This window comes from Tetrao urogallus, assembly GCF_951394365.1.
Source record: "Tetrao urogallus genome assembly, chromosome: 2".
NCBI lineage: Eukaryota > Metazoa > Chordata > Aves > Galliformes > Phasianidae > Tetrao > Tetrao urogallus.
This window is the reverse complement of record NC_136814.1, coordinates 661,429-688,697: the sequence shown is the minus strand read 5'-3', so window position 1 is coordinate 688,697 and position 27,269 is coordinate 661,429. Positions and strand designations below refer to the sequence as shown.

General features: G+C 41.8%; 1 protein-coding gene across 1 annotated transcript; it reads left to right on the top strand.

The window, feature by feature from the left end:
• REL (REL proto-oncogene, NF-kB subunit) lies at positions 1-27,269 on the top strand (the record flags this gene model as incomplete). Its single annotated transcript, XM_079550500.1, has 9 exons — positions 1-138; positions 2,820-2,968; positions 7,269-7,360; positions 19,778-19,918; positions 24,606-24,710; positions 25,011-25,223; positions 25,585-25,653; positions 25,775-25,849; positions 26,467-27,269. The coding sequence occupies exons 1-9, from the start codon at positions 46-48 to the stop codon at positions 27,267-27,269; spliced, it is 1,740 nt and encodes a 579-aa protein (XP_079406626.1). The 5' UTR covers positions 1-45.

Genomic DNA, 27,269 nt, shown 5'->3' with positions numbered 1-27,269 from the left:
TCAGAGCCCTACATTGAAATATTTGAACAACCCAGGCAAAGGGGCATGCGGTTCAGATACAAATGTGAAGGAAGATCAGCAGGTAGCATTCCAGGAGAACACAGTACTGACAACAACAAGACATTCCCATCTATACAGGTAATACTAATTTATCCGTAAGTTACCAGTGCCTATATTTTTATTGTGCTGTAGCTGTGTGTTATCCTTAGTGTAGTAAATAAAATGGTTTTCATTACATATTCTGTTGTTCTTTCCTTGGCACGCAAATGTAGTCGCAACACAGTGCGGAAGAGTTCTTTGCTCCTAGTCGTTTTGTTCCCATTTACCAGAGAAGAAGGCATGGTGATATGTAGCAAAGTGCCAGTAGAAAAGGAACTCGGTGAATTTGTCTAGGAATCACTCAGTTATTAACTAATTAACTTTCTGCATTTACATTTGTTCTAGTTTCTTAGTTATGTGATTTGGGCTTGTGTTTACTATTTTGATCATAATGTGAATTTTGGGAGAGTTTTGAAGGAAGTTGTCTGCTTACAAATTTCGAAAAGGCCAGTCTAGGTGCTGGATATAACATGGGAAGAGGCACTTTGTACAAGTGCACGAAGTAAGAGAGTGACTTGCTGCAGGTGATTTAGTGATAAGGCTCTGCAAAAGAAACTACTGTGAAGTATATGAGTTCAGAAGGGGATACAGAATTTTAAAAGGATCTGAGAAAGGGGAAATGAGCAGCCAGAGCACCTGCAATGAAGACTAGTCGGATGACTGCGTTATGGTTAGGTTGGGAAATCCAGAATGAAGGGATTCATACTAATCTTTGATCAAAGCAGGGACAAAGACATGGACAGTACATATCTTGTCTGTCGTTTTCTTTCATATGCAGAACTGAGGAATGTAAGAGATGCTAGACAGGTTGGGTGAAGTAGAAGAGTTTCTGGTTTCCTATTTGATGTTTAGGTTGGCAGTATTTCCTTAGTAATGGTCTCCTTCAGTCTGGAGAAGTCTGGATATCTTCAGAGATGAGATTATAATAGAAACTCGCATGTGAATGGAAGGAAATGAGTACCTGCCATCTTGATATATGCTATTACAGTGCAATATTTAAAAGATAAAATGGAGCCAATGTTGGAGTATCTGGAATCACAGAGATAAAAGAATAGGTACAGAAAATGTGAAATCTGAAAAATGAGAAGTTTTAGACTGAGACATAAAAATTCCTTGAGAAGAGGGATAGTGGAGAAAGGTAGTATTGGCAGTTGTATGTTGAGCAGCATAGAGAGCCTCTGCTAGATAAAGCAACTGTGCTGCTGAGAAAGCTGCTCTTCCCCTGAAGCCAGAATTCCTAAGGGGGAAGCAAACAAGAAGGACCCCTTTTCAGGATTATAGCACCTGAGTTGAATCAGGAATGCAGAAAGTAATTCCTTGTTGAATTGGTAAAGTGCTGAAAAAAACCAATCTGGCAAGGTCTGTATGTATGCTAACAGAAATAAATACTTTGACAGAAGTTACTGAGTAGTATGAGCCCTTGATTCCTCTCATCCTTGACTGTGCTGTGTATGTGAAGGTCATCCAGAACCTAAAGGGAAGGTTGAACTCAGTAGATGACTATGCAATCCTGGCTTAGTTTCTTCTTTTCTAAAGATGACTATTGATAACAGAGCTGATGGATACTGATAGTAGGTGATTTCAGGGTGAATTCCTGCCTCCCTGAAGCCTGTATGAGGCTTTGGTGTTGATTTAGCTGCTAGGGGAGTCCCCTCCAGAGATGGCAGTGTCAGTGAGGATGAGAAAAGAGAGGCGAGGATGATACTAAATTTCATGTTTTGGGTGAGGTGGAAAACATTAAGGAGGAACTAGAGAACTGAAGTGGCTAAATCAGTCCTCGTGTTCAGGGGACTAGGTATGCAATGAGGGAGAAGTTATGTAATGTTTGAAGAAGCTGAAAGAGCGATGGAAGCTTCATTGAAGGATAAATAGTGTGTATGAATACTGATGGAAGTTAGAAGAGTGTAGGTCAAGTCAGAGGTTGAGGTGCTGAGTGGAAAAACATGATGGATCCATGGAGTATCTTGGAAGAGGTAAGAAAGGGCTGAAGGAAGAAAAACAGTTACAGGATGGAGGAAGTGGAGGTGGAGACCACGCCTCTGCACAACCTGTGCTGGTGCAAATCTTGCGTGTGCTTTCAAGTTGCTATACTTCAAACAATTTAGGCCAAACTGTTTTTTAAGCCTCTCCCACGCAAAGCTTGCTGACTTCACTGCTAGCTGTCAGTATGAAGGAAGACTTGCTCACCTGAGATGTGAGCTGAGTCTGACTTCTTTGAAGGCAACAGTATGGCTTGAGAATGCAGTGCCCCTCTTCTTAAATGTAAGACCGAATACTCACCTGCAAATTAAGGAGGAAGACTTTGCAGGGGCTTATGCCATGCTCTATTTTATAAGATCCTCACTGACTGCTTCGTGTTCCATTCACAGGAAATATCCCTGAGGCTCTAGAAGCTTCTTCCTAAAAATCTTTGGAGCTAGAACTGCCCTTAAGTAAACATTTGTGTACAGTTGCTGGGTGGAATTTTGCATCTTACACTGTAACACCAGATGTGAAATATGTCTTCTTTTGGTCTTACACCAAAGCTGTTTTACTTTCCAGTAAAGAACTGGAATAGAATGAATGGTCTGGATGGTCTTGGCTTTTCTTTCACAGCTTTTTCTTTTAGTTGTGGTGTTTCTTCCATACGGTATTTTAGGATTAGATGTATTTTTTTGTTACGTGCTCACACTTCGCTAGTCCTGATATCTGAATCTAGAAAATCTCTCTTATTCTTCTAGATTCTGAACTATTTTGGAAAGGTCAAAATAAGAACTACATTGGTAACAAAGAATGAACCCTACAAGCCACACCCTCACGATCTAGTTGGAAAAGACTGCAGAGACGGCTACTATGAAGCAGAGTTTGGGCCCGAACGGCGAGTCTTGTCGTGAGTAGTGGTGGTGTTCGGGAATTTGATTAATTATGCAAGTGATATGCTCATCTTATCTCTTAAAGCATTTAATTATGATTAAGAGGGCAGTTAGTAAGCTTCAGCAAAGACAACATGCTGATGCATCTCGGAGATGAGTCCAAAGGTTCTTGGAGCTATTTCCTTTAACAGTGTTTCACGTGCTCCTTTTTTTTCTGTTCTGTTCTTCTCCCACCTCCCTTTTTCTCTTTGTTCATTCTCTGTGTGCCAGTCTCCATTTTCTTTCTCCCACTTGTTTGCTTCTTTAGTCCTGGGCAGTAGCACTTGAGCTTGACAATCTCTCCTGCACTCAGTGTACAAAAATAATGACTAATAGAGTTGTTAATGACAACACTTGAATTAATGCCTATAAATTACCTAGATTTAGGTAATTCATGTTTCCACAGGAATTGTATTTGGACTTTCTGGAAACTGGAGGAGAAAGCTTGGAAAGCTTGCACTGAATATCATGTTTAGATGGTGATGATTGTCAGCTGTTTAGAAATGTGTTAGCAAATAGAAACAGCAGCAACAATTGCTAAATATTGTGGGTTTGTTTTTTTTGGTGGTGGTGTCTTTTTCTTTTTGGTGAAAATACAGATTCTACTCAGCCTTGCTGGGAAATGACCTATTTATGGAAGTAGTAAAGAAGAATTAAGGCTTTGTATAAAATATATTTCTCAGTGCTGTTCAGAGGGATATTAGGAATGTCTAGACTACAGTTGTATGTAGTATATTTCCCTCAAGTCTACCAAGTCTTATGTAATAAAGTGAAAGCAGAGTAAATTGCAACAAATATAGACTGATTATAGCTGTAGAGAGAAGTTTAAAATTGACGAGCATGTAGTTCATGGCTTGTGTTGTAGAAGATTTGGAAGTAGGCTAATTCTTTCTAGTAAACAGAGCTGAGCTGGGAAGAAAGGAAGGTAAATATTTTAGTGTGTAAGTAGCTTTTACTTAGGACTTTAAGTCTGGTGTGATGCTGTTAATATCAGCAAAATTACTTTGTATTTATGTGGGTTTAGTCACTAGAATACTATTAGAGGGAACTGAAGACACACAGTCTGTCTAATGATAATAATTGCCTGGTGGTGCAATAAACAGTTTTAATAGTGGAGATACTTCTACAACATACAGCTCAGGCTCAAGTGATCATGAATGCATAGTGAACATATTCAGCTGTTATCTGACTTTTGCTGTTACAGATAAAAAAGATTTTACTATTGTTTTTTTGTTGTTGTTGTTCTTAGCATTGTTCTCAACTTTGTCCTAATTGATAAATGGTAGAAAAAAGTTAATGCCATTTCCCTATTTATTTTTTTCCACCATAATAGAAAGATAGAACTGTCTCTTCAGATACTTATCTTCCACTTTGATTATTCTAACATTATCTTCATTGGCCTCTCTGCAAAGAGTTCATCTTGTCTATGTGGCCATCATAGATATCTTAAATTGCTAAGAGACCTTTCACCTTCCAGGACCATCCATTCACTACCATGCCTCGTGTCTTCTCAAATCATGTTTTCTTACACAAGTTCAAACAGTGCTTGCTGTTCTTCCCCATCCTGCTTGCTGTTCTCATCTCCAGGGCTTCTGATCTGAAGCAGTAAAGCCCAATTGCTTAGCACCTTTTCTGGTTATGTATTACATCTACTGGGCACAGGAAGACCCTGATGATTGTTTTTTCTCTTGGCACTTCATTGCACAAGTTTAAGCCCTTAGAGATCCTGAATTTATTAGCCATAAGCTGTAATGCCAAAAGCACTGAGATGCTTTGCAAAATTTGTATTTATTTCATGTCTATTATATGCATGTATCAAATCATTTTATTTGATGTAATGCTGTTTCTATTTCATTTAAGGCATTCATGATTGTTTGAAATAGTGGATTTCATTATTTTTATCAATAGTTTTAAAAGCTAGCAAGTTAACAATCTAACAAACCAGTATCCAGGCTACTTCCCCATTACTACGTAGCTGATATGTAGCTGACACGTAACTTTCCCTTTACTATGTACTAATACTTTCCCTATGTACTGAAATGAAACTGAGCTTCAGTTCGGCATGAAATTCAAGATCCTGATGGGAAGATGCTCTTTTTGAATAGTTTCCAGCGTTTGGTACGCTTCTTAATAAATAAAGAAAGAAAGAAATAGAAAATCATTGGTTGCCATAAGATGAAGGAGCAATTCAAGTCATTTTCATTTTTGTGGCTGGTGACTCAGTCCTCACATTCTCTTTGCATCCATGTTAGAGAAAAGCCTCCTACAATACAAGTGAGCAGGAGATGTCCTCTCTTGGTGGTTCTAACTCTTTACTCTTGCTGGGCATCTCAGAAGAACTCCCAGTTATTTTGTGTAACTGGAATTATCATACCCAGATTTTGGACTGTATTCTACTTACTTAAGTTCCCTGTGTAGTTGTAGTTGAACAAAACCTTCTGTATTGCTTGTTGACTGATCTTTGTGCTGCTGCCTGAATAACGAACTCCATTATTCACGTCCCTCTGTCCCATATATCAAAGTAAAAGTATCAGTGTTGAAGCTCAAATGATTGCCTGCATACTAAGACTTTCACTTCCTAGCTCACATCTCTCTACGTGGATGATATCATGGATGATAGATTTAATGTTTGGTCACTTTTTTTAATGTTTTTTTTTTTGTTTGTCTTTTTTTTTTTTTTTTTTTTTTCCTCTTCCTATTTCTTGCTCTCTTCTTGTTATCTTGCTTGCATCTTGTCAGCAAGTGTTTATGTGAAACCCTGCAGGCTTCCTGAGGTTTTTGATTGTTTCTTCTCTGACCCTGTCCTTGTTTGTCAGTAGTTAAATAGGCACTTGCACTGTTGTGGTTCATGTTTTAGAAAACATTTATAATCCGGAAATTACGGGGCACTTAAAAGTCTGGTTTCTTTGCCCAAGAGGTTTCCTTCACAGTGGTTGGAGGAGGCAGTATGAATGTTCTTGGTCCTTGCAAAGCTGCGTACAGCTTTTGTGCGGCCAGTTCTGTATCTGTGCTCAGCTGATGTCTGTGACTTAAGGTGAATTGCTGGAGAGTCTGGGCCTTTTATATGGCAGTTTGGGGCTGTAAGATGGAACCAGGTCTTTCTGTAGACTTGAAGTATGCTTCAAACTGAATTAGCAGAGGAAAGAACTAAGTTGTGTGTTGTCATCAAGCACCAGAAGAGTAGTATCTACAAAAAGGATTGTGAAGTACAAACCTCCAGTGTCAGTAGTCACATATGAAACCCAAGCGATCTACTGAGCTATGACATGCTGATGTGGTTTGTTTTCGTTTTTGGGTCACTGTGTCAAGTTCAGAGGGAAGCTTAAGCATTTTTCCAGGCAGTGAAAGCTCTGGAAGTGGAGCCTGATTGCAGTGAATTTGGGAATCAATGAACAGAGTGTATAGGGCACAGGCAAAGTGCTTTAGGGGAATTAAACTTGGATAGTCTTTTCAGAGCAGGAAAACGTAGCACTATTCTTGAGAGATGTGGCAGGAAGGTGGATCAAGTTGATTTTTAGGTATAATTAAAGTAAAGAACTTCTGTTGTGTTTCGAAGGAAGGAATGCTGCTGGTTCTGGAGAGGGATGGTTAGAGTGTATTGCCATGGTTTGTCTTCTGAGCTTATTGTAACATTGTGAAACATGAATTTTTTAAAATATTTTTATTTTCTAACTTCCTGTTTTACATCCACTCAGCTTTGATGATGTCATGGTTTTTCCATGTGGGAAACAGTCATCTTGCCTGGGACTCCCCCCACCTTCTTCATTGGGGTGACCTATACTCTTATGCAAATAAAGGAGAGCTGCAGCTCTTCAGAACTTTTCCGTAGCTACATGAGATTTTAGAAAGTGCTTTTATTTGAATCAAAAATCTTAAAAACTGTGTGTAAGATTTACATTGCCTGATAAAAGCAAGAGCACAAGTTCTTAACTAATGCAAACAAGAAGGTTTGCTTTAAATACTTCTCACTTTCAGTTACCTGAGGCTGACTGTATTTTAATTTTTAATCACTGTGGGTTTACTGCAGATTTACCTGTTTTAATACAGAAATATATATTCCTCCTTAGAACTGCATTTTAGTAGTTTTTTTCAATTCTGGTTTTGCTCTTATTTTAGAAAAATTATATCCTTACTTTGAGACCTGTTAACGCCTTTGTCAAAGGAAGCATTTTTTTCATTTCTTAAACCATATGTTATCACAGTATTGCTCAGCAAATGATTTTTCTAGTATTCTACACAATTCTATTACTTGCTGAAATCCTATCATGTGTACTTCAGTTTTCAGAATTTGGGAATTCAGTGTGTGAAGAAGAAAGACCTGAAAGAATCAATTTCTTTGCGAATCTCAAAGAAAATCAATCCCTTTAATGGTGAGTAGAACTTATCTGATTGCCTGAAACAAAAGTTCCCTTTGCAAGATTGTTGCTGGTTGGCTGGTTTTGTTTTCTGTCTTGCCTTTGCTTTTGTGGTGGAGCTATATTTTTCAGTTTTTCATTTCAGTTTTTTGGAGAAACACTCTTTCCCCCTCTGTGCCTCTTGTAGTCTTTCCTCACTGGCATCACATGATTAATCTGTTTGGAAGGTTGCTGTTTTTCTCCTCCCCTACAGTAGCAATGTAAGTTGGCTGTGTCTTTTTGACCACATAGCCTGGACAGTGCCATCATGCAAATTTAAGAGGCTGTGGGATAGCAACAGAAGCTTTCCCTGGAAATGTCTACAAGTATCTCAGAAATCAGATTTCCCTAATTTTGGCGACTATGGAGGAAGACTAAATTAGTGCAGTTCCACAACAGATGTAAATCTGGCTTGCTACAGCCCCACTCCTTCTCTTGTTGAAAGACCAACGTTCATGTGACCTCTCAGCCAGCTACTTCAAGGAGCTGAGCCCATAGGTAAACTATGCTGCTCCTTCCTTAATTTTGAAGCATGGGACTGATACAGGCAATTGGGGTGTCAGTCAAGTTGTTGCTGCAGAGTTGCCCCACCTACCCCTGGGCTGTAGTTTGACATGATAGCTGATCTGACTTAGCTGTGGGCTGCTCTCGAGAAGAGTCATCCTGCCCTTCCCTCCATCCCTGGTCACGCACTCTTACCACTTCCTTTGCATCAGATAGGGAGGCCTTGTGTTGCCATGGTGAACGAACTCAGCAAGTTGCTCCAGTGGAAAACCAGCCTGCAGGGGAAAAAAAAAAAAAAAGCTTTCCTCAGATCAACTTGCTGAACATGGCCTCACAGCCACGTAAATGCTATGTTCAGTGCACAGATTTGTTGCTGAACACTCTACAAGTTGTAGGGTCAACCAAAGTGTGACCAAATTTTCAGCATACAGACACTACTTAGATGAAAAACTTAAGTATCCAGGAACTACTAGCTCTTAACTGCTTAACCATCTTACTGGTAAGCTGGTTGTTCTAAGTTGGTATGGTAAGGTGGAGTCACTGTCCTCAAAAAGCAGTACTGTGTGGTAAACACCATGTCAATATTCCAGTTGTTTTTTTCTTATTGCTTTTTTCTTTTTCTACCAGTAGCTGTCTGGGAAGGAATTATGTTTAAGCATTTCCTACTTGTTGCTCTTTTTTGCTACTGGTCGTTCTGTAGAGAAAGGGTTCTTTGACATCTGAATCCACTGCACGGAAGGATTGTGCTATAACAAATAGGAAGAGAATGAAATAATTTAATCTACACCTTTCAATTTCTCCAAGTTCTTGTCAAAATTCATCAACTGGTGGTATATGTATTTTGTACTTCTTGTAGCTACAAGAAAAACTATGTTTTTTGTCAGTAACTGTATCAAAGAGTTTCAAAACTGAAACGTGTTGTGAAAAAAACACATCCCAGACTTTTTGACTTCCTCGTATTGAAGCCAATGCACACAGCAGTGCGATTGCTAAGTAAATGACCTATTGCAAACAGCACCTTTATCGCTTACTGACATACTGAGCTTCTACAGATCAAGGAAGGTGATGTTTTTAACACCTAAAAGCCCACAGTTTTTGACTATGTATTTAAAATAAGTCATTCAGACTAACTCTAAATTCATACAGTTACTTCAAAGTTGTATTGTTTCAGCAGTGACTTTCTTATGAATAATCTGCTGTAATTACAGAACTAAAAAAAAGAATGTGTAGACTCTTCTGTGCTTCTCTGATTTCAAGCACAAATAGTAACTCTGCAAATAAGGATTTGTAAACATTTATGTGTGGCAAAAGCCTGGAGACGTTTCAGATGCTTTTTTAATGCCTACAGGAGTCATGCTAAATTCATGTAAGACCCTCATTAGAGGCTGAGAACTGGATTTCTAGCAAGCTTCAAAATACATGCCATGCTTTAATCCTGAATTTAAGGAAAAAAAAAAAACAACCATGCTGAACTTACTATAGAACCAGAAATGTTTTAAATTATTGTCTTTATTTCAGGACAGCTGTTTGTAGTCAGCCAAGTCCATCAAAACAATTGCCCTAGCTCTAGTAACTCACGCACACAGCAGCATGTTTTTAGATTACTGCAGTCATTCAACACGCAGTGTAAACTAAAGTTCAGTGGTTTACTTTGGGTCAGCCTACTCTATCTTGATTTCAGACAAGACAATAAAGAGCTCATTGTTCAGCCTTCTTACCTTGCTTTCTTTTAATCAATAAGTAAAAAATGAGTTTCTGTTTTTATCTTGATGTTGTGAATTAAAAGAATATAATAAAAATCCTCTTACGTAGGTCTATTTCACCAAAGAAACTTTAGTGATCACATCCTAGCAGAGTGCAACTAAAATCATTAGGGAATAGACTGTTGCTGTGTTTGACACATAGCTGCAAATCCACTATACATTTTTGAGGCAATTACAACCTGGCAGCACTGGGTCATATCCTGGGCTCCCTTCTGCCAGTAGCCCAGCAGCAGAAGAGACTGCAGCCCTGTCGTGGCAGTGGGAGCTCCTGGCGTGGGTGATGCTCAGGGCTGCCTCCTGCTCTTGCAGGCTGTGCACTGCCAAGGGGGTGCTGGCATCCTCAGGCCGTGTAGCTGCCTTACTGCACTTGATAATGTGTCAGCATGGGCAGAGCTGCCATGGGGTTTGTCTCTAGCAGCTGCAGGGCAGTCCCATGCTGAGCTGAGCCCTGAGAGGCATAGGGCCAACGTAAAACAGGATTAGTGACAAGTACTTTTGTGCGTGCTTCGTTGATCAAAACAGGTTTTGGTAGCAGCAGTCACCATAACGTTTGCAGCTTGGTGAGATTGAAACTTATATATATGGGCTTTTCTTTCTTTTTTTAAGGTCAGATAGTATCACTGTATTCTCCAAGAGAATATGGGTGGTACTGTATCCATCCTATTTTGTGCATTTATTTATTTGCCTCCAGAATAGTATCTAACTTTCCTATTTAGGGAAGAGTCACAGAGTTAGGTGCGTCCTGGAAGCAGGTTGCAAGTTAGCACTACTCACTTCTTCTATGAACATCAAGTTCTGCAGGATTACTAGTGTTTTTCAGCTGTGTGGAAAATATGTTAGGCAGGTTTTCATGGAGTTGAAAACTTCAGGGTGTCTGTGGGCCAGTTGTTTTTGTTTTCTTTTCCATCTTCTGAAACAATCCCAGACCTCTGTACCCATTGGGAATGAAGGCTGGCCCTCCTAACAGACAAAATGTGTCTGCAGCTTACCAGCATATGTATGACTTGCTGTATAGGCTGAAAACTTTACTTGCTGTAAAGGCAGAAGTAATAGCAAAGTGTTAGCTTGTGAGGTTGCTGTCCAAACTTCCTTGTGTAAAGAGACCTTAAAGAGAGTCTTCCAGGGAAGGCAAATTGCCACAGGTGCCTGGGGTGGCAAAGGGAGAGTGAATCGAATGCAAATTCTCTAGTGGTGTCGTTCCTCTTCCGCACCGTACAGCGCATGGTTGTAACAGGCAGCAGGAGGAACTTGCTCAGTAAAGATGCATGTTTAAGATAACTTTCTCTGGCATGCTCATCTGTACTGTTAGGGGAACTGATGTATCCTCCAAACTCCTGGATGGGATGGTAGGAGATCTATGTTTGCAGGTGGTGCCTTGTACCTAGCTGGATCTGATGACACTGGAGTCATTCTGAAGTGTATCTGGAAGGCTGTTTGAATCTGAAATCCCTGCTGTTAGCTGGCAGCATTTGTCCATTGTTAATGCTTTCAGCATCTTCTGTGCAAATTGTGTGCATTCACTATGATGCCAGTCAGATGATGTCCCCTCAAGTTTCTGCTCTCGACTTGGCCTTGTTTGAGAGAGAATTGTTTCTATACCATCACTGGATCTGTTTGCAATCTGTCTTGGTCACAAAGCAATATCACACATATTTTTGCCCTCTAAAGAGCTAAACTATTACAGGAATCTCTCATCTGTTATCCCTGAACACACCAGGAAAATTGTATGCAGTGGCAGCCTAATGGGAGCTTCTAGGCATGATGATGCTGCAAAGGGCACAGCTTCGAAAGAGCAGAGTTACTCCTCCAGTGGAGCTGGTCCATGTCTGCTTTCTAGGGTGTGTGTTTTCTTTTAGTAGTGGTTGAGTTGTGCTGTATCCTTGTCTTCCGATGCACTGTCTGATGTTCAGCCAGCACAAATTAAAAGAAGAGCTAGTCTTGAGTTAAGAGCTTTTGTGGGTGGGTGTGACATGAAGCAGAGACAACAATTGACTTAATTATTACCTTAGTTAATTATCAGTGAGGAAAATACCTAATTATGTTTTTTCAAATTTAAGGGAAAACTACTTGTTGAGCTCTTGCAGAGCAGTAGCCTTTTTCTAGCATGAAAATCCTAGACTTGGCTCAGCTTGAGAAACACAGAGAATTGCCAAGTTCCAGGCAGTTGATTAAGAGAACTTGATGTTTCTGCAAGATTTCTGCTTCTTTGTAATTGCTCTTGCTAATACCCATTTAGTTAACTTTTAGGCCCTGCCTTGTGCCCCAAAACTATTTCAGCCCCGCTTGCCTCCGCAATCTTTCCTTTTGCTGTTTCCCCTTTCTGCCTGCGAGCAGCTGACCCTGCATTCACTTGTGCTCGTCACAGTCTCCATGACACCCCTGCACGCCTCCGTGCCGTGCTGGGCTCGTCCCCACGCTGTCGCACTCACTTCCTGCCCACGCACAGCTCTCCGCAGCTTCCTTGCTGGCCTTGCGAGCGCTGTTCATAAGACTCCCTGCTCTGACACCACCTGCCTGTGCCAGCCGGGTTCCCCAGGGTCCGCTGTGTGCTGTGTCTTGTGGCACCACCCGTCTCATCTGCCAAAGGTGACTCCTAGCAAGGGTTTGAGAGTTTGGAGTGGTTTGAGAAAGTGAAAAGCATCGGACTCTTTTGTAAGGAATGTCTGAGGTGTAGAAATTTACATGTATTGTCCTTAAATTAAAACAAGTGCGTAACTGTCCCCACCGCCAGCCAGATTCTCAAGCTGAAAGCACTGGTGAGTGAGAGCAGCCAGCTTTTTAAGAGGTGCATAGCAGATCCACTTAGGCTAAATGTCCTGATCATCCCATCACTGTAGCTTTCCCTTTGGAAAGTTTTTCTGTCCCTCATACATGTGTTTATTGCTGAAGTTTGTACATTAGCTTGAAGGACTGCCTCTCTTCAAATTGTCTAAAAATGATAAGGAAAATTACTAAATAGAGGCACAAAAAATGCTGACTTCTTTTTTCTATGCTGTAAACAAAAGTTGCTAAATGTATGTCTTACATCCAGCAATCTCTGTTTCAATCTGTTCAAATTTTATTCTCTGTTACGGTGGGCTTTTAAAAAAAAAAAAAAAAAAAAAAAAAAAAGAGAGAGAGAAAACCAAAACCAACAGATTCAGGGAAGTAGTGCTTGGATGAAACTTTTGAAACTCAGATGTTTTCATTTCTGTTTTTCTCCTTGGCTTTTTTTATCAAGCCAGGACATTTGTTTTCTCTGTGCTTCTTTCCTCTGTGAAACAAAAAATGCCCCTTACACTAAATCAGCTTGAAAGATGCATGCGGAAAATGTAACCACAGTAGTGGTATGAGATTTTGACTGTTGGTGATCATCTGAATTTTAGTCGTTTGTGTTCTGTTTGCTTACTTTTTTTGAATTATTGATTGCTGCAGGTGTGTATTTTCTTCATAATTATGTACTTTTCCTGTGGAGCTGGTTGAAACTTACTTCCTTGGTCATCACAGAGGTACAGACCAGGCATGCACTGACCAGAAGGAACAGTTCTGTCACAGCCCTTTTCTCTCACTGTTCCCAGCTTCTCCCGCTTAACAAGTTGCAGATGCTGCTGTGCCCCCAAAGGTGTATCTAAACAGCTAATCGCCTGTGTTTACCTAATGCTGTGTATCCAGTTGGTGAAGTCAGGTGCAAAGAAGAGAGGGTAATATTCAGCTTTTGCCAGCAAGAGTTAAATAGTACATCAGGACTCTCTACTCTTCCTTTTATACCAGCATGGCTGTGGTTCATTTGGAAATAGCAAATGTAGCGTAAAACGAGCTGGCAAGGTTCTTTTTAGTTGTATATAATTCATCTTTGGGAGATATGTGTCAAATGCCAAGGCAATTCCACGTGTGCCATTCCCTGCCTGCTGTGGCTGTTCTGAAGGTGGCTGCCACACAGGTAGGCCTCAGCCGGAGCTGTAGCTGCTGCGTGAGCATGGGCTGGGGAGAGCGAGTACAGTCTGAAGCATGCCTCCCAGTGCTGCTCACATCCAGTTCCTCTGGCCATCTGAGTCTGGCACAAATCTGCTCTAGCAGCGAAAGAGGCAGTCCTTCCTCTGCTGTGTCTGCTTCTACCTTCTGCCAGGTCTAGTGTTCACGTGAACTGGCTGACTGAATGCAAACATTTTTCTCTTCTGGCAGTCTAGTTTTGAGCCATGCCAGTTCTTTGATCTGATTCACCTCCTAAAAGCTAGTCCCAGCATAAAGTTAGTGCTGGAAATGGAGGTCAGGCAGAGCCACCCTGCTGCAGCAAAATCCTTGATGTTGGCTGGCTCAAACTGACGGGAACGTATCGGGGCAATGGAGTGTCTGTGTGCCCCCAGCTCGTTTGAGGAACAGAACACATGAGTAGGCCACCTGTGTGTCATCACTGATATGAAACTGAACTCCCTGCATATCTCTAAATTAAAAAGCACTGCGTGTGTAAGAAAAGAGGTAGAATACAGCTCATCGTGATCATGAATGATGTTGGTTCCTGAGCAGTCTCTGTGGTGAGGTACTTTCGTTTGCAGGAGGTCATTCACCTTGGCTGAGCTCTAGCGTTGCTCATACTCCCCCGCAGCCCCCACTTGAAAGTGAAGGTCACACGATGTCCTAGGCAGTTTGAACTGGTGTTCTCAGCGCAGCCCTCTCTAAATGTGTCACACCATGTCATTTGCCCTGGAAGTTTCCGTGTAAGTTACACTTAGATGCTGCAGTGCTTCCATCTCCACCCACTGCAGAAGCTTCTGGCATCATTAGTCTAGAAGCTGGATGAAGGGCTATAGAAGAAGAATCTCCTGTCCAAGCAGTTATCGCATTTTAGGTCAAAACCAAACACAGTGTCATTTCTCAAAATAAACTTTCACTTTCTCTGTATCATCACCTCATGAGTAAACATCAGAACCTTTAATTCTCTAGTAATTTCGTCAGATAAATGGTACTTTACTGGTCTTTTTGGATGTTGAAGTAACAAGAAGCACTGGGAATCCATAAATAGGAGGCCTGAAGCTGTTGTCATCTTTAATTTTGTGCCAGAATTTGGAATTGCCTATTGGTGAATTGGACTCTGAAGTCTTCAGTGTTGTGCTATAGAAGCAAACACAAGTTCTTCTCTTATTCAGCAGAAACCCAGTGAGGCGCCTTGATTTCAGCAACAAAGATCTGTGAGTCCAGGACAGCCCTAGCTCTGGTGTAGCATGAGCTGCTTGGCTTGGCCAGCTGGGTTGGAAGGAGTTCATGATTTGTGCCTGCAGTGGGGCTGTACTGGGTTTCTCTTTTTGCTATTAGGTAAGAGAGTAAAGAATCATTTTAAAGGCAATGATTTGTTAGGTTGGGGAATCACGATCTCTCCTAGAGAAGCTGTGCACAAATTTGTAAAGAAAGGATCTGCTAGTTATTGTACCTCGTTGCTGGTTGGACAGCCAGTTCTGCCCAGGTCTGCCTGTGCCTTTAGGTACTATTTTATAAATCCTGTTGCCAGAATCTTGGTGAGTGATGTTAGTTTTCTTTTATCATTGTGCTGGTTGTGGTTTTGTGGATTTTGTGGTATCAAGCCCCCTAATTGCCTTAGACAGTTTCATTTCTTTTCAAATCTTCTTAATATTATTATTTTCGTTTCAATGTGTTTGATTTGTGAAGCAATAATTTTGAAAGTTTTAATTCCCCCTGTAAAATAGCTGTATTTACAAACATTATTTCATTCACTTCTGTTTGCATGGATAACTACAGAAGATGAATTCTAGCCAGATAAAGGATATTTTTTTTTGTTAGGGCCATCACTGAAACAAGCCTAGATTGCAGGTTGGACCGCAGCTCTTTTGTGGATTCATACCAAGATAATAAGGTGTGGTACTACACAGCTAGAAGTCAGAAGAGGAACTGCTGAACTCCTGCCAAAAGCAGAGTACTTCTTCCTTTTATCCATGTGCTGTGTTTGAGCCTTCTCTGCTGCATCTGTTCTAAATGTGCTGCGTTTTGCAGTCATTCTGCTTGACGTGTGTAGTGCCACAGATCTCAGTAAAGCTACATATGTGAAGCTTGCACAGTTGGTTTCCTCCACAAACCTTTAGCAGCATTTCTTAACTTGAATAAATTTAGGTTTGTCTGGTTTAATGCTGTCCATTCTCCTTTGGTGTGGAAGTTAATGAAATAACCCGAATGGCACGACCATCCTCTGTATGGCCATACTCCAGGCATTAGTCATTGTGTTCGTCTGCCTCATTTTTGTTTGTTTTTAATATTCTCAAGATGTAAGCCAGCATACGGTCAAGTCTGTGGTTACTCTCAAATAGACTTCAGAGGGAGCAGAATTAGACGTTCATTAAAAATAACAACATTTTATTTTCTTTGGATGATTATCTTTTAGGCGTGAACAAAATATGTTTTGAAATTGATGAAAGCTGTGTGCATCTTTATACAAGCATGGAATTTAGCCTCTGTATTTTTAAGTGTGTCATCACAAGATGGAGTCACAGCTGTCTTGTTCTCCTTTTTTTTTTCTGTTATGTTCTTCTCATCTGAGCAAAAATAGCCCAAGAGGAATCAGTCTTGACTGAGCACTTCCTCTCTGAAATTGCAGGTTTTTATAATTTATGAAGTCATTTATAAAGACATGCAAATTAAGAGCCATGTGTTTTGCTTCAATACAAGGAACTGTTTACAGTAAATCTGTTTACAGTCCTGTTTAATGTCTTTATTGACGACCTGGACGAGAGAACTGATCGCACCCTCAGTAAGTTTTCAGTTTACATACCTGGTTGTCCTCTCAACCAGGAAGGCCATATGAAGGGATGTGGACAGGATGAATCAATGGGCTGAGGCCAGTCGTATGAACTTCAACAAGATTAAGTGCCAGGTCTTGCAGTTTGGTCACAGCAACTCTGTGTACCTGGCTTGTGTCAACAGTATTGCAGTCAGCAAGACCAGCACCTCTGTACTGGCACTGGTGAGGACACACCTCAAATGCTGTGTTAGGGTTCGGCCCCTCATGACAAGAAAGACATTGAGGCCATGGAGCACAACTAGAGAAAGGGCAGCAAAGCTGGTGAGGGTTCTGGAGCTCAAGTGTGATGGGGAGCGGCTGAGGGAGCTGGGATTGTTTGATGTGGAGAAGAAGGGGCTTAGGGAAGACCTCACTGCTCTCTACACCCTGACAGGAGATTTTAGTGAGGTAGGAGTCAGCCTTTTCTCCCAACTAGTGAGAAGATGAGACGGAACAGCCACAAGAGATTCAGGTTGGATATTAGGAAACGTTTATTCTCAGAAATGAGTGATGAGGCATTGGAACAGGCTGCCCAGGGAGGTGGTGGAGTCACCATCTCTGATGGCATAAGGAACTTATAGATGACATGTAGGGACATGGCTTAGTGGTGATGGGTTGATGGTCAGGCTTGATGGTCTCAGAGGTCTTTCCCAATCTTAATGATTCTGTAGCTCTATATCTTGAAATTTTTGGGATGTTTCACCTTTCCAGAATCAAGCAGTCAAACAGATTTGTTGGGAACTTAATTTCATTTTTAAGAGGTTTGAAATTTGACTACAGCTTGGGCTCTGTGGCTCAATAATGGCTGGTAAAATTCACTAACACAAGCCGTTAAGCCTGTGTGTCCCTGCAAGCTAATTGCTTACTGGCACAGTGTTTAAGCATGGATCAGAGTCATCTGAGCTGCTGGGAACAAATTAACATTAAACATCTGATAATGCCCTGTGCAAGCTCTGATGTAGAGAACACGTTTTTTTCCCCCCCTAAATCAGAGTGTGTCAAGAGGCAGTTGGGGTACAACGTGCTGAACTGTTTCAGCAGTGTTGATGTTCAGAGACCTCCTAACTACCTATTAACTCATCTAAATGTGAAGATATTATCAAGTGTATTTTTAACATAAGTTTGCTGATAGCCATCATCAGGTGTGTTTTGGCTACCTTCTCCACAGCTGTGAGCACCTGAAGGGAGAAATCACCAGAACCTACACCAGGAACTGGCTTGCCTGTAGCATCTTTGAGAGCAAATGCTGTGGAGTAAAATCATTAGAGCTTGAATATTCGTTTGAAGGGGAAAGGTCAACAGAATGACAGGGGGTGAACATCACAGCTGCTGTGTAATGACACAGTAATGACTGACTCACTGGCTTTCTGGAGTAAGTGCATGTGTTGGGTGTTTTGCCCCCAGTGAGGCAGCACTGGTTGCCATGTTCCCAGTGATACCTCTGTGGTGGGATCCATGGCGCAGTGCAGGGCTGGGGGTTGAGATGGGCTTCTGTCACAGTTTGTCACCATTTATGTCTAAAAGCACAGAACTTAAAAAACTGTAGCAGCGGAGAAAACTTGCTTTCTACAAATGCTGTTATATTAAGTAAGTTAGTAGCTCAGCTAATGAAGTACGTGAGATTACAAAACTTCACTCTGCATATCTGGTAACAGGGCCGAACAGAAACCTGCAGAGCTCATGCAGACAGAACTTCCCTGGGTCCCAGCATTTTTGGGACTACATACATAGTCGCTGCTTAATTTTGAACTGACCAGTATTTGTGTTAAGACGGCTGATTGCAAGCTTGTAAAACAGAAAGGTGATTTGATTTCTTTTTACTGAGAAACGGAGATATTCAGAACACAAGAAAGACTAAAAATGCCAGTGGAAAGTATTCTGAGCTCAGCATTGGTTGTTTCACACTATCAAAAGGTGAAAGGAAGAAATCACTTGAGTGGGCACTGTGGAATCCCACTCATGGCAGGGTGGAGACCAACCCAGTGATAAATGCTAAAGGTCAGAACATTGCAGTCTAATCACTATAATGTGATCCACGGGCTTCTTATCAAAAACACATTTAATTTTTTTTTCTTCAAGAGGCCTTTGAAAGGGCTGGAGAGGGAGTGAACTTCAGAAGCTGTGATCTGCTGACTCGATGCACATTCACTTTAGGCAATTATAAAGAGTATGAGTATGTTGGACTGCTGCATTGAGCAATTTTGGAAAAGAAAACTGCTTCAAGTGATTTTAATTACTAGTGCTTCTACTTAAATGAAATTAAATCAGATTCTCATTTTGCTACCATTGGGTGTTAACACAATAATTTAATGTCAGGCCTTACAGAAAAACATTGATTTCAGATATGTTTATTCTGCCAATTACCCATGAAACTGGGAGTACATTGAATGTTTGATGATTATATCCTAGGTCCTGTGTTTTGAAATAAAAATAAGTAAACCCATGAACAAAACTGATATGCTGAGCTGGGGTTATTACTGTGTTTTACACTGAAAGGAATTTATGAGGAAACATTATTTCCAGCTAGGGTTTGCTCATTGGATTAGAGAAGGATATCATAAAGACATCACTAATCACTGTACCCAGGTTCAAGAGTGATACTGGTTTTGCTGGGAAAGTGTAGATAGCCTGTATTGTTTAACCTTCATCCTTGTCCCAAGAACTGGATTATTTTCCATCTCAGTCTCTAGAGGAAAATAACCGTTGTCACACAGCAGAAATCTCTCACTTGCTGCAAATTTTTAGCTAGATCCTAGGACTTCTTTGTGCTGAAGTACTTCTTTCTCCAGGGGCATTCCTTTTTTAAATATCATTATGCACAAGTCAGAGATGTATCCAGAGAATGACTTCAAAACTATAAATACACGAAACCGGTCTGGAAGGCGAGGTAAAGAAACTGGTAGGCAAGGAGGACACAAGGAACAAGTTTACGACCAGGAAAAGAGGACGAAAGTGAAGGTGGAGGATCTTGGTTGGTGCCTGCTGCTCAGGGGCAGCTGTGCTGAGGCTGTTTGTCTCATCTGAACTCACCCATGGGATAATGCAGTCAAAGAACAAACCTTTGTAGAAACATGACGACTGACTTCTTTGAAGGAAAGTTTTTATTGCTTACTTCAGATTTAGTCTTGCTCGATCAAAAAAAAGTATTAAGACTTTTTTTGTAGTGTTTTTTGTATACAAGGAATTTATTCATGCATAGTACTGTAGAATGCTATGGACGCACTTCCTTTGCTTTGGCAACAACTAGAAATTGGATAATTTCTTTTACTGGTGGAGACATAACTAGATTCTTAAAGAATTACTTTGTTTAATTGTTGTTTTTGAAGACTATTTCTCAGTCATGTGTTTCTTTTTGCTATTCAGTGCCTGAGGAGCAGCTGCATAACATCGATGAATACGATCTCAACGTTGTCCGCCTCTGTTTCCAAGCTTTCCTCCCTGATGAACATGGCAACTACACATTAGCTCTTCCTCCTTTGATTTCCAACCCTATCTATGACAACAGTAAGTAACAACTCAGTCAAATGTGCTCCCCTCTCATGTTTCCCTCCCCCTCACTTTGAGATGAAAAACACCAGGACAGAGTCTGAGCTTTTGAGCTCTTCACTAGCCCTCGGAGGCACTTTTGTATCCTATTGCTATTTTCAATGTAGACAGACTAAGTAGAGAATGTTTGGCTGTGATCTAGAAGGATGCAGAAGTACAACACACCTCTTCCTAATACCAGTTTCCACATTCTGTAAGACTTGACTTCCGTATGACTTCAGTTGAGGATTTTGGCTTCCAGTGTTCGTTGGATTTCTTTTGGAGAAGAATAGCAGAGGAGCTAATGATCAACAAAATTTTTTTTTTTTGCATTGATTTTTATTTCTGCAGTGAAAGTACTCCTGTGTTAAGGTGAAGATTTGTTATTTAGTGGAAGATACAGCTTAATCTGAGATCTGCATTTTATACTATTGACATGCAGAATTTCAGTGAGGTGCACATAACCATTATCATAGAATAGCTTGGGTTGGAAGGAACCCCAAAGATCATCAAGCTCCAGCCCCCCTGCCATAGGCAGGGCCACCAACCTCCATACCTAATATCAGAGCAGGCTACCCAGGGCCCCATCCAACCTGGCCTTGAACATCTCCAGGACGGGGCACCTACAGCCTCCCTTGACGAGTCTGTTCCAGCACTTTACCACTCTATTAGAGAAGAACTTTTTCTTGATATCCAACCTAAATTTTCCCTCCCTCAGCTTAAAACCATTTCCCCTCCTCTTTGTATGCTCCCTTCAGGTACTGGAAGGTTGCAATGAGGTCACCCCGCAGCCTTCTCTTCTCCAGGCTGAAGAAGCTCAGCTCCCTCAGCCTGCCTTCATAGGGGAGGTGCTCCAGCCCTGTAAACATCTCTGTGGCTCTCCTTTGGACCTTCTCCAATGGCTCCCAGTCTTTCTTGTATTGTGGTCCCCAGACCTGGACACAGGGGCTTCAAAAGAGCAGAGTAGAGAGAAACAATCACCTCCCTGTCCCTGCTGGCCACCCCTCTTCTGAAGGATCCCAGGACACCATTTGCTTTCCGAGCTGCAAGAGCACACTGGTGGCTCATGTTGAATGTATAATCAATGACTATTAAGATGTTATAATTACAAAATCAACAAGAGGGTTAGGCAAAGCAGATTATGATAACAAAAAGTGAATAGATAGAAAGCTTACCTGTATCCTGGGCTCACAAAACTCCAGCAGAGCAGATCTCCAGTAGAGCTCCTTCCCCCACTGGTATCCAGCTCTTAAATAGGTCTAGGAGGGGTGGAGCCAGGCAGCACAGGTGAATTGCCTTCACCTGTGCTCCTCTGGCTGACTCATTGCTCGCCTCAGGTGATCAATCAGAGGTTCAGGCTGTGACTCAGCAGTTCCCATACGTTAAGTTTTTCATCTATCAGAACCCCCAGGTCCTCCTCTGCAGGGCTGCTCTCAAGGACTGCTCCTCCCAGTCTGTATGGATGCCTGGGATTCCTCCGGACCAAGTGCCAAACCCTGCACTCTGCTGTGTTGAACCTCATCGGGTTCACCCAGGCCCACCTTTCTAGCTTGTCGAGGTCCCTCTGAATGGCTTCCCTTCCTTCCATTGTGTCGACTGCACTGCTCAGCTTGGTGTCATCAGCAAATTGCTGAGGGTGGACTCGATTCCATCACTGATGTCATTGATAAAGATGTTGAAGAGCACTGGTCTCAAACAGACCCCTGGGGGACGCCACTCACTACTGGCCTTCACCTGGACACAGAGCCGTTGATCACCACCCTTTGTCTTTTATTTTATGAAAATGTTTAACATGAACTCAAGCATTTTTTGTGTATCTAGAATTACCTAGAAGTTGAAATTGGCTGAGAACACTTGTAGTAATAATTTGGGTTGAGAAAGAGTCAATACACAGAATTTGCAGCTACATCTCAGATGCCATTTAAAAAAATGCCAAATCACAATTAGTCGTCTGTGTTGATTGACGTCATTCTTTGCTAAGCTGCTGAAATGGCAGCTGCACAGAGGGGAAGCTTGGGTTTTAATGTGGGTATATGTGGGCAGATTCTGATTCACTGTAGGTATCTAAAATCCTCCATGTAACATAGCAGCAGTGTAAATAGTGCATAACTGCATCCACGAAATCACAAAAGTTATGCTGCTCTTGTCTGAAATGAGCAGAATTTCTTGAAAAAAAAAACAAATAAAGAAAGCCTTTGTAAATCAGCTCTGTCATAGAATACTGAGTAAACTCAGGTTACCACTTTGGATAAGTGATAAAAATGTACAGTACATTGGGCTTGGGAATCCTGTGTTATTATTTCAAGCTTTTGCAGCCCTGTTGAGATCAGAAGCAAAAACATACTTAGAGCTTCTCCGAAAATCACGTTCAGATTTTAAATCCAGTCTTTTCTTTATTCTCTATCACCAGTCTGGGTAGCAGACACGAATAAGAATAATCGGAATATAATGTAGAAGCAGTGATGTCAGCAGAGACTGAAAGTTTACAAAGTCCATTATGATAGGCAGTTTCTGTTTTCAGTTATTTTATAATGTTAGCTGCTTTTGAACAAAAATCTCCCAAGTTGTCTGTCTTACCACCCCCAAAACTCTTGGGAAGAGTCATAGAAAGCAGCTTACTGTTTCTGAGAAGTTGGGAAGAGCGTGTTCTCATGCTGTTGTTGAAAATGGTAGTTTGTCTGTGACAAGTTGCATGTACTTGCTGAGGACATGCTGTCGGGGGTTAAGGAACAGGAACTGAGCAGAGCTGAAGAGGTGGGGAGGCGGGCGTGGGAGCAGGGTGGCACAAGTGGCCCCGCAGGCAGCTTCCCTCTGGGCTCCCACCTCCCTCACTGTCCTTCCCAGCGCTCAGGCTGACGCAGCGGGGCGTCTGCCAGTGTTGGGGTTTCTTTCCTTTTCCCTTCTAGATTCCACTACAGTAGTTAACAGAAACAAACAAACAAACAAACAAAAACCAGCAACCACAGGTTAGAACCCCTTCCCTAAAGCCTGTTAGAAAGCACAGAGTGCTGTTCAAGCTTACCGAAGTGAAACCAAGGTAAAATTAAGCTTCTCCTCGCAATTCTTAATTTACTCTTCCTTTGAAAAACGAACAACTACACTGCCAGTCATATGATCCTGTACTGCTTCTGGTATGGTTTTCTTTCCCCTCCCTTCGAAGTTTCTGATTCATACAGAAATGAAGTGTCGTGTGGTCAGTGAGGCTGTAGCACCCACTTCTGTTGATGAGGATGATGATAATAGTGCAGGCAGCAACTGTGTCCCTGGGCTCTGGCCCAAGGTTACCAGGAGCTCTGTTCTGAACATAGCCTGTATGGTGCTGCAGGTTCCCTACACAGGGCCAAGTAATGTCAGGCAAGGATTGACTTAAACTGATCTTCCAAAGTAGATTTTCCATTTTTTGAGTGTGACACCTTGAGTTCTGTGTTTCATCTCTGTGCGTGGAGCAGGGAGCCAGACAGGGCCTACCTTGCAGCATCAGATGAAGGGCATTTAAGTACATCTGGAGTTGGGAGTTTTGATGTAATGAAACTGGAGAACATTGCAGGACAGTGTAGTTTCGTTCTGTTGGGATTAGAGAGCAGGAAATGATTCAGGAAATAAGGAATATGGTCACTTGTGATAGCAGTTACTTTGTATGTTAAATGGATAGGGGGTCTTAAAATGGGTATGTGCTCATATACTTGAAAGCACCAACAGAACATATATGCACAGGAGGTTTACTTGAAGGTCTGAGGAGTTCTTTCACTCTGGCTTTTTTTATTTTTTTTAACACTTATGAATCATTATACTGTGACATTAGTGCCCTTTTAAATAAATTGTGACACCACCCACAAAATGGTGAGGGACCTGTTGTTCCTTCGTTCAGTTTTTTGTCTGCATTTACCCTGCAGACTGCTGTTGTTGACCTGAGCCAGACACAGGAGTTGTACTGGTCAGGGCTTTGGTGTAGCAACCAGGCTGTTCAAGACACAGTGTGCAAACTTTGGTTGTGTTTCATTTGTTGCAATCTGCAGTGCTATCAGAGGCTGTGCAGAGGGCAGTGCTCTGCCAGAACTATGCTGTGAGTCTGGGGTTCAACTTCCAGCAGTTTTGAATGTTAGGCTCCTAGATCTGTTTTCAAGTGCCTAGATGGGGTAAGAGAGGAGAGTTTTGATTGCCAGATAAAGCTGTGAATAGAACTACAACTGCACACTTGAGGGGATTTTCTTGACTTGCTAGCCCAGCATTTTCCAGAGAAGTGTGACTGCAACTTGTAACCAGTCACTCAGAAAACTGCTCTGATTCTACAGCTTGAAGAAGGGCAGAAGTGCTGAGCACAACTTTGTCATGTGGGAAAATACTTTGAGACTATTCTAGAACAGTTAGGGAGTGTCACATCCCCACTTAAGGGGAAGGAAGGTGGCCCTTTACAGAGAGTGAGCGGCACAGCTGTGCTGGAATCTCTGTTTGAGATAAGTGATCAAGAGCAGTAAGAGCCACGTTTCCTTGCTGTCACTGTATTTGCATGGAACATCAAGCCCTGCTGGACTGACATTTTTGGTGTGGATTTACGCTCCTCCAGCTGCTGTGTTCCCTTTATGTACACTTAATTACCAGCACCTCCCCTTCAATAGTGACAAAGTTATAGTGATTATTTATGATCAACTTGTCTGTTTGTTTCCAGGAGCTCCCAACACAGCAGAACTGAGAATTTGTCGTGTGAATAAGAACTGTGGAAGTGTAAAGGGAGGAGATGAAATTTTTCTTCTGTGTGACAAAGTTCAAAAAGGTAACCTTGGCTAGGACTTCCCTTACTCCAAATGGCTAACACTCCACTTTCTAGCTGAGGAACTGAAACTCTCCACTGTACTCCTATGTAAGTGGACTGCTTTTAGCTGAGCAGAATCAATTCCAGGATCAGGAGCTCTAAATACCTCTGAAAAATATTCTATGCTTTAAAGTCAAACTATTTAATTTGGCTCTGAGTTTGGAGTCTGATTCCTTTCTTTGTTCCCCTTCCCACCTTTGCTGCTGCTGCAAGTTTTCTGTTTTCTTCAGCTTAACAAGGATCTTATTTCTAATGAATTAGATGACATAGAAGTCAGATTTGTCTTGGACAACTGGGAGGCAAAAGGCTCCTTCTCCCAAGCTGATGTTCATCGCCAGGTCGCAATTGTGTTCAGAACACCGCCGTTCCTCAGAGACATCACAGAACCCATCACGGTGAAGATGCAGTTGCGAAGACCTTCAGACCAGGAAGTCAGTGAGCCAATGGATTTCAGATATTTACCAGATGAAAAGGGTATGGGTCCCATTAGCTGGCTTCCTTAAAGGTTGTTTTCAGTGCAGAATTCTTGTTGACAATGAACAGTAACCTACTGAGTTTAAAAAAAAAATCTATACTATTATTACAACATAGATTTTGGAGTTTTTTCTAAAACTAACAGTAGCCAATTTGCTCTCTTTTTCAGTGAAAATATCAAGAGTTATGGTTAATAACACTTCTTCGGTTTTTTGGAGTATAGCCATATCTCAAATATTTCTCTTTAAATACATTTTACTACAATAGGGAGCCACTAGTCAAGTTTTAGAAACTTCTTTTCACAAATTATTTCCAAAGGTATTTTAATTAACAGTTTCTCATCCTGCTCCTTTCATTGTAGATCCGTATGGTAACAAAGCAAAAAGGCAGAGATCAACGCTGGCTTGGCAAAAGCTCATACAGGACTGTGGTAAGGAAAATACTCAGCCTCTTTTTTTTTTTTTTTGGTCTGAGTGAACTTAACAGTTACGAAGAATCATTTTGTTTAGAAGCAAACCTTCAAAGTGAATTCATGCTTTCTTCTGTCACAGGATCAGCTGTGACAGAGAGGCAAAAAGCAGCTCCTATCCCCACTGTCAACCCTGAAGGAAAGCTGATTAAGAAAGGTAAATTTCTGCTCGCGTGTCCCAATCCAGCAGCAGATGAAAGCCAGCAGTGTCTGACTGCTGAGGGGAGAGGGTGGCGCTTTCAGGAGGGAGCACTGAAGTTCCCAAGGCAGCAGCAGTACAGTCTCTCACTACTCCTCAGCTGGAACTTTCTCTTTCCCCAGGAGAGCACTATAGTGCTTTCAACATAAAGATTAAATTTAAATGAAATCAAAATTACATTAGAAGCCTATTTAAGGATTACTTGCTTTAGTTGCTACTTAAATGTAGCTTTAGTTAAGTGCTGATTTTCGCTAGGTTCAGACACTTTCTTTCAGACATAAGGCTCAGACATGAGGCCTCCCCATCTCTTTGCTTGGAACCTGTAATATTTTCTCAAGGTTTTTCTTCCTGTAAAGTAAGCCTACCATTCTTTATTTAAATGTAAGCTGTTCTGTTAGAAGGGGAACAAGGCAGCTGTCTAGAAGTACAGTGCGCCTGGACAGCATTAAAGCAAGTGCTGGTCCACATGTAATCACATTGAGCTAGCACTGGTTTTGCTTTTTTTTTTTTTTAACCATCTGTAACTTAACATAAGAAATGGTATAAGAATTCAGTAATATCTTTCCTTTTCACAGAGCCAAATATGTTCTCACCTACGCTGATGCTGCCTGGGCTAGGAACGCTGGGGAACTCCAGTCAGATGTACCCTGAGTGCAGCCAGATGCCCACCCAGCCTGCGCAGCTTGGCCCTGGGAAGCAGGACACACTCCCTTCCTGCTGGCAGCAGCTGTACAGCCCGTCCCCTTCAGCCAGCAGCCTGCTCAGCATGCACCCGCACAACAGCTTCACAGCAGAAGTGCCTCAGCCTGGTGCTCAGGGCAGTAGCTCTGTCCCGGCTTTCCACGATTACCCACTGAACTGGCCCGATGAGAAGGATTCCAGTTTTTACAGGAATTTTGGCAGCACAAATGGGATGGGAGCAGCGATGGTGTCAGCTGCAGACATGCAGAGTGCTTCCAGTAGCAGCATCGTCCACGCCGGTCACCAGGCCAGTGCCACTGCTGCAAGCATCATCAACATGGAGACCAGTGACATGAACTGCACCAGTCTCAACTTTGAAAAGTATACTCAGGTGTTAAACGTAAGCAACCACAGGCAGCAGCTCCATCAGGTGCCTGCAACATGCCCACCTGTGGCAGCCCCTGGCAGCACTGCCTTCAGTTCACAACCAAATTTAGCTGATACAGCAGTTTACAGCAGCTTTCTAGACCAAGAAGTTTTAAGTGATTCAAGACTATCAACCAACCCTCTCCAGAACCATCAGAACAGCCTCACCCTTACAGATGACCAGTTCTACGACACCGATGGTGTCCACACCGATGAGCTCTATCAGTCTTTCCAGTTAGACACCAACATGCTACAAAGCTATAACCATTGA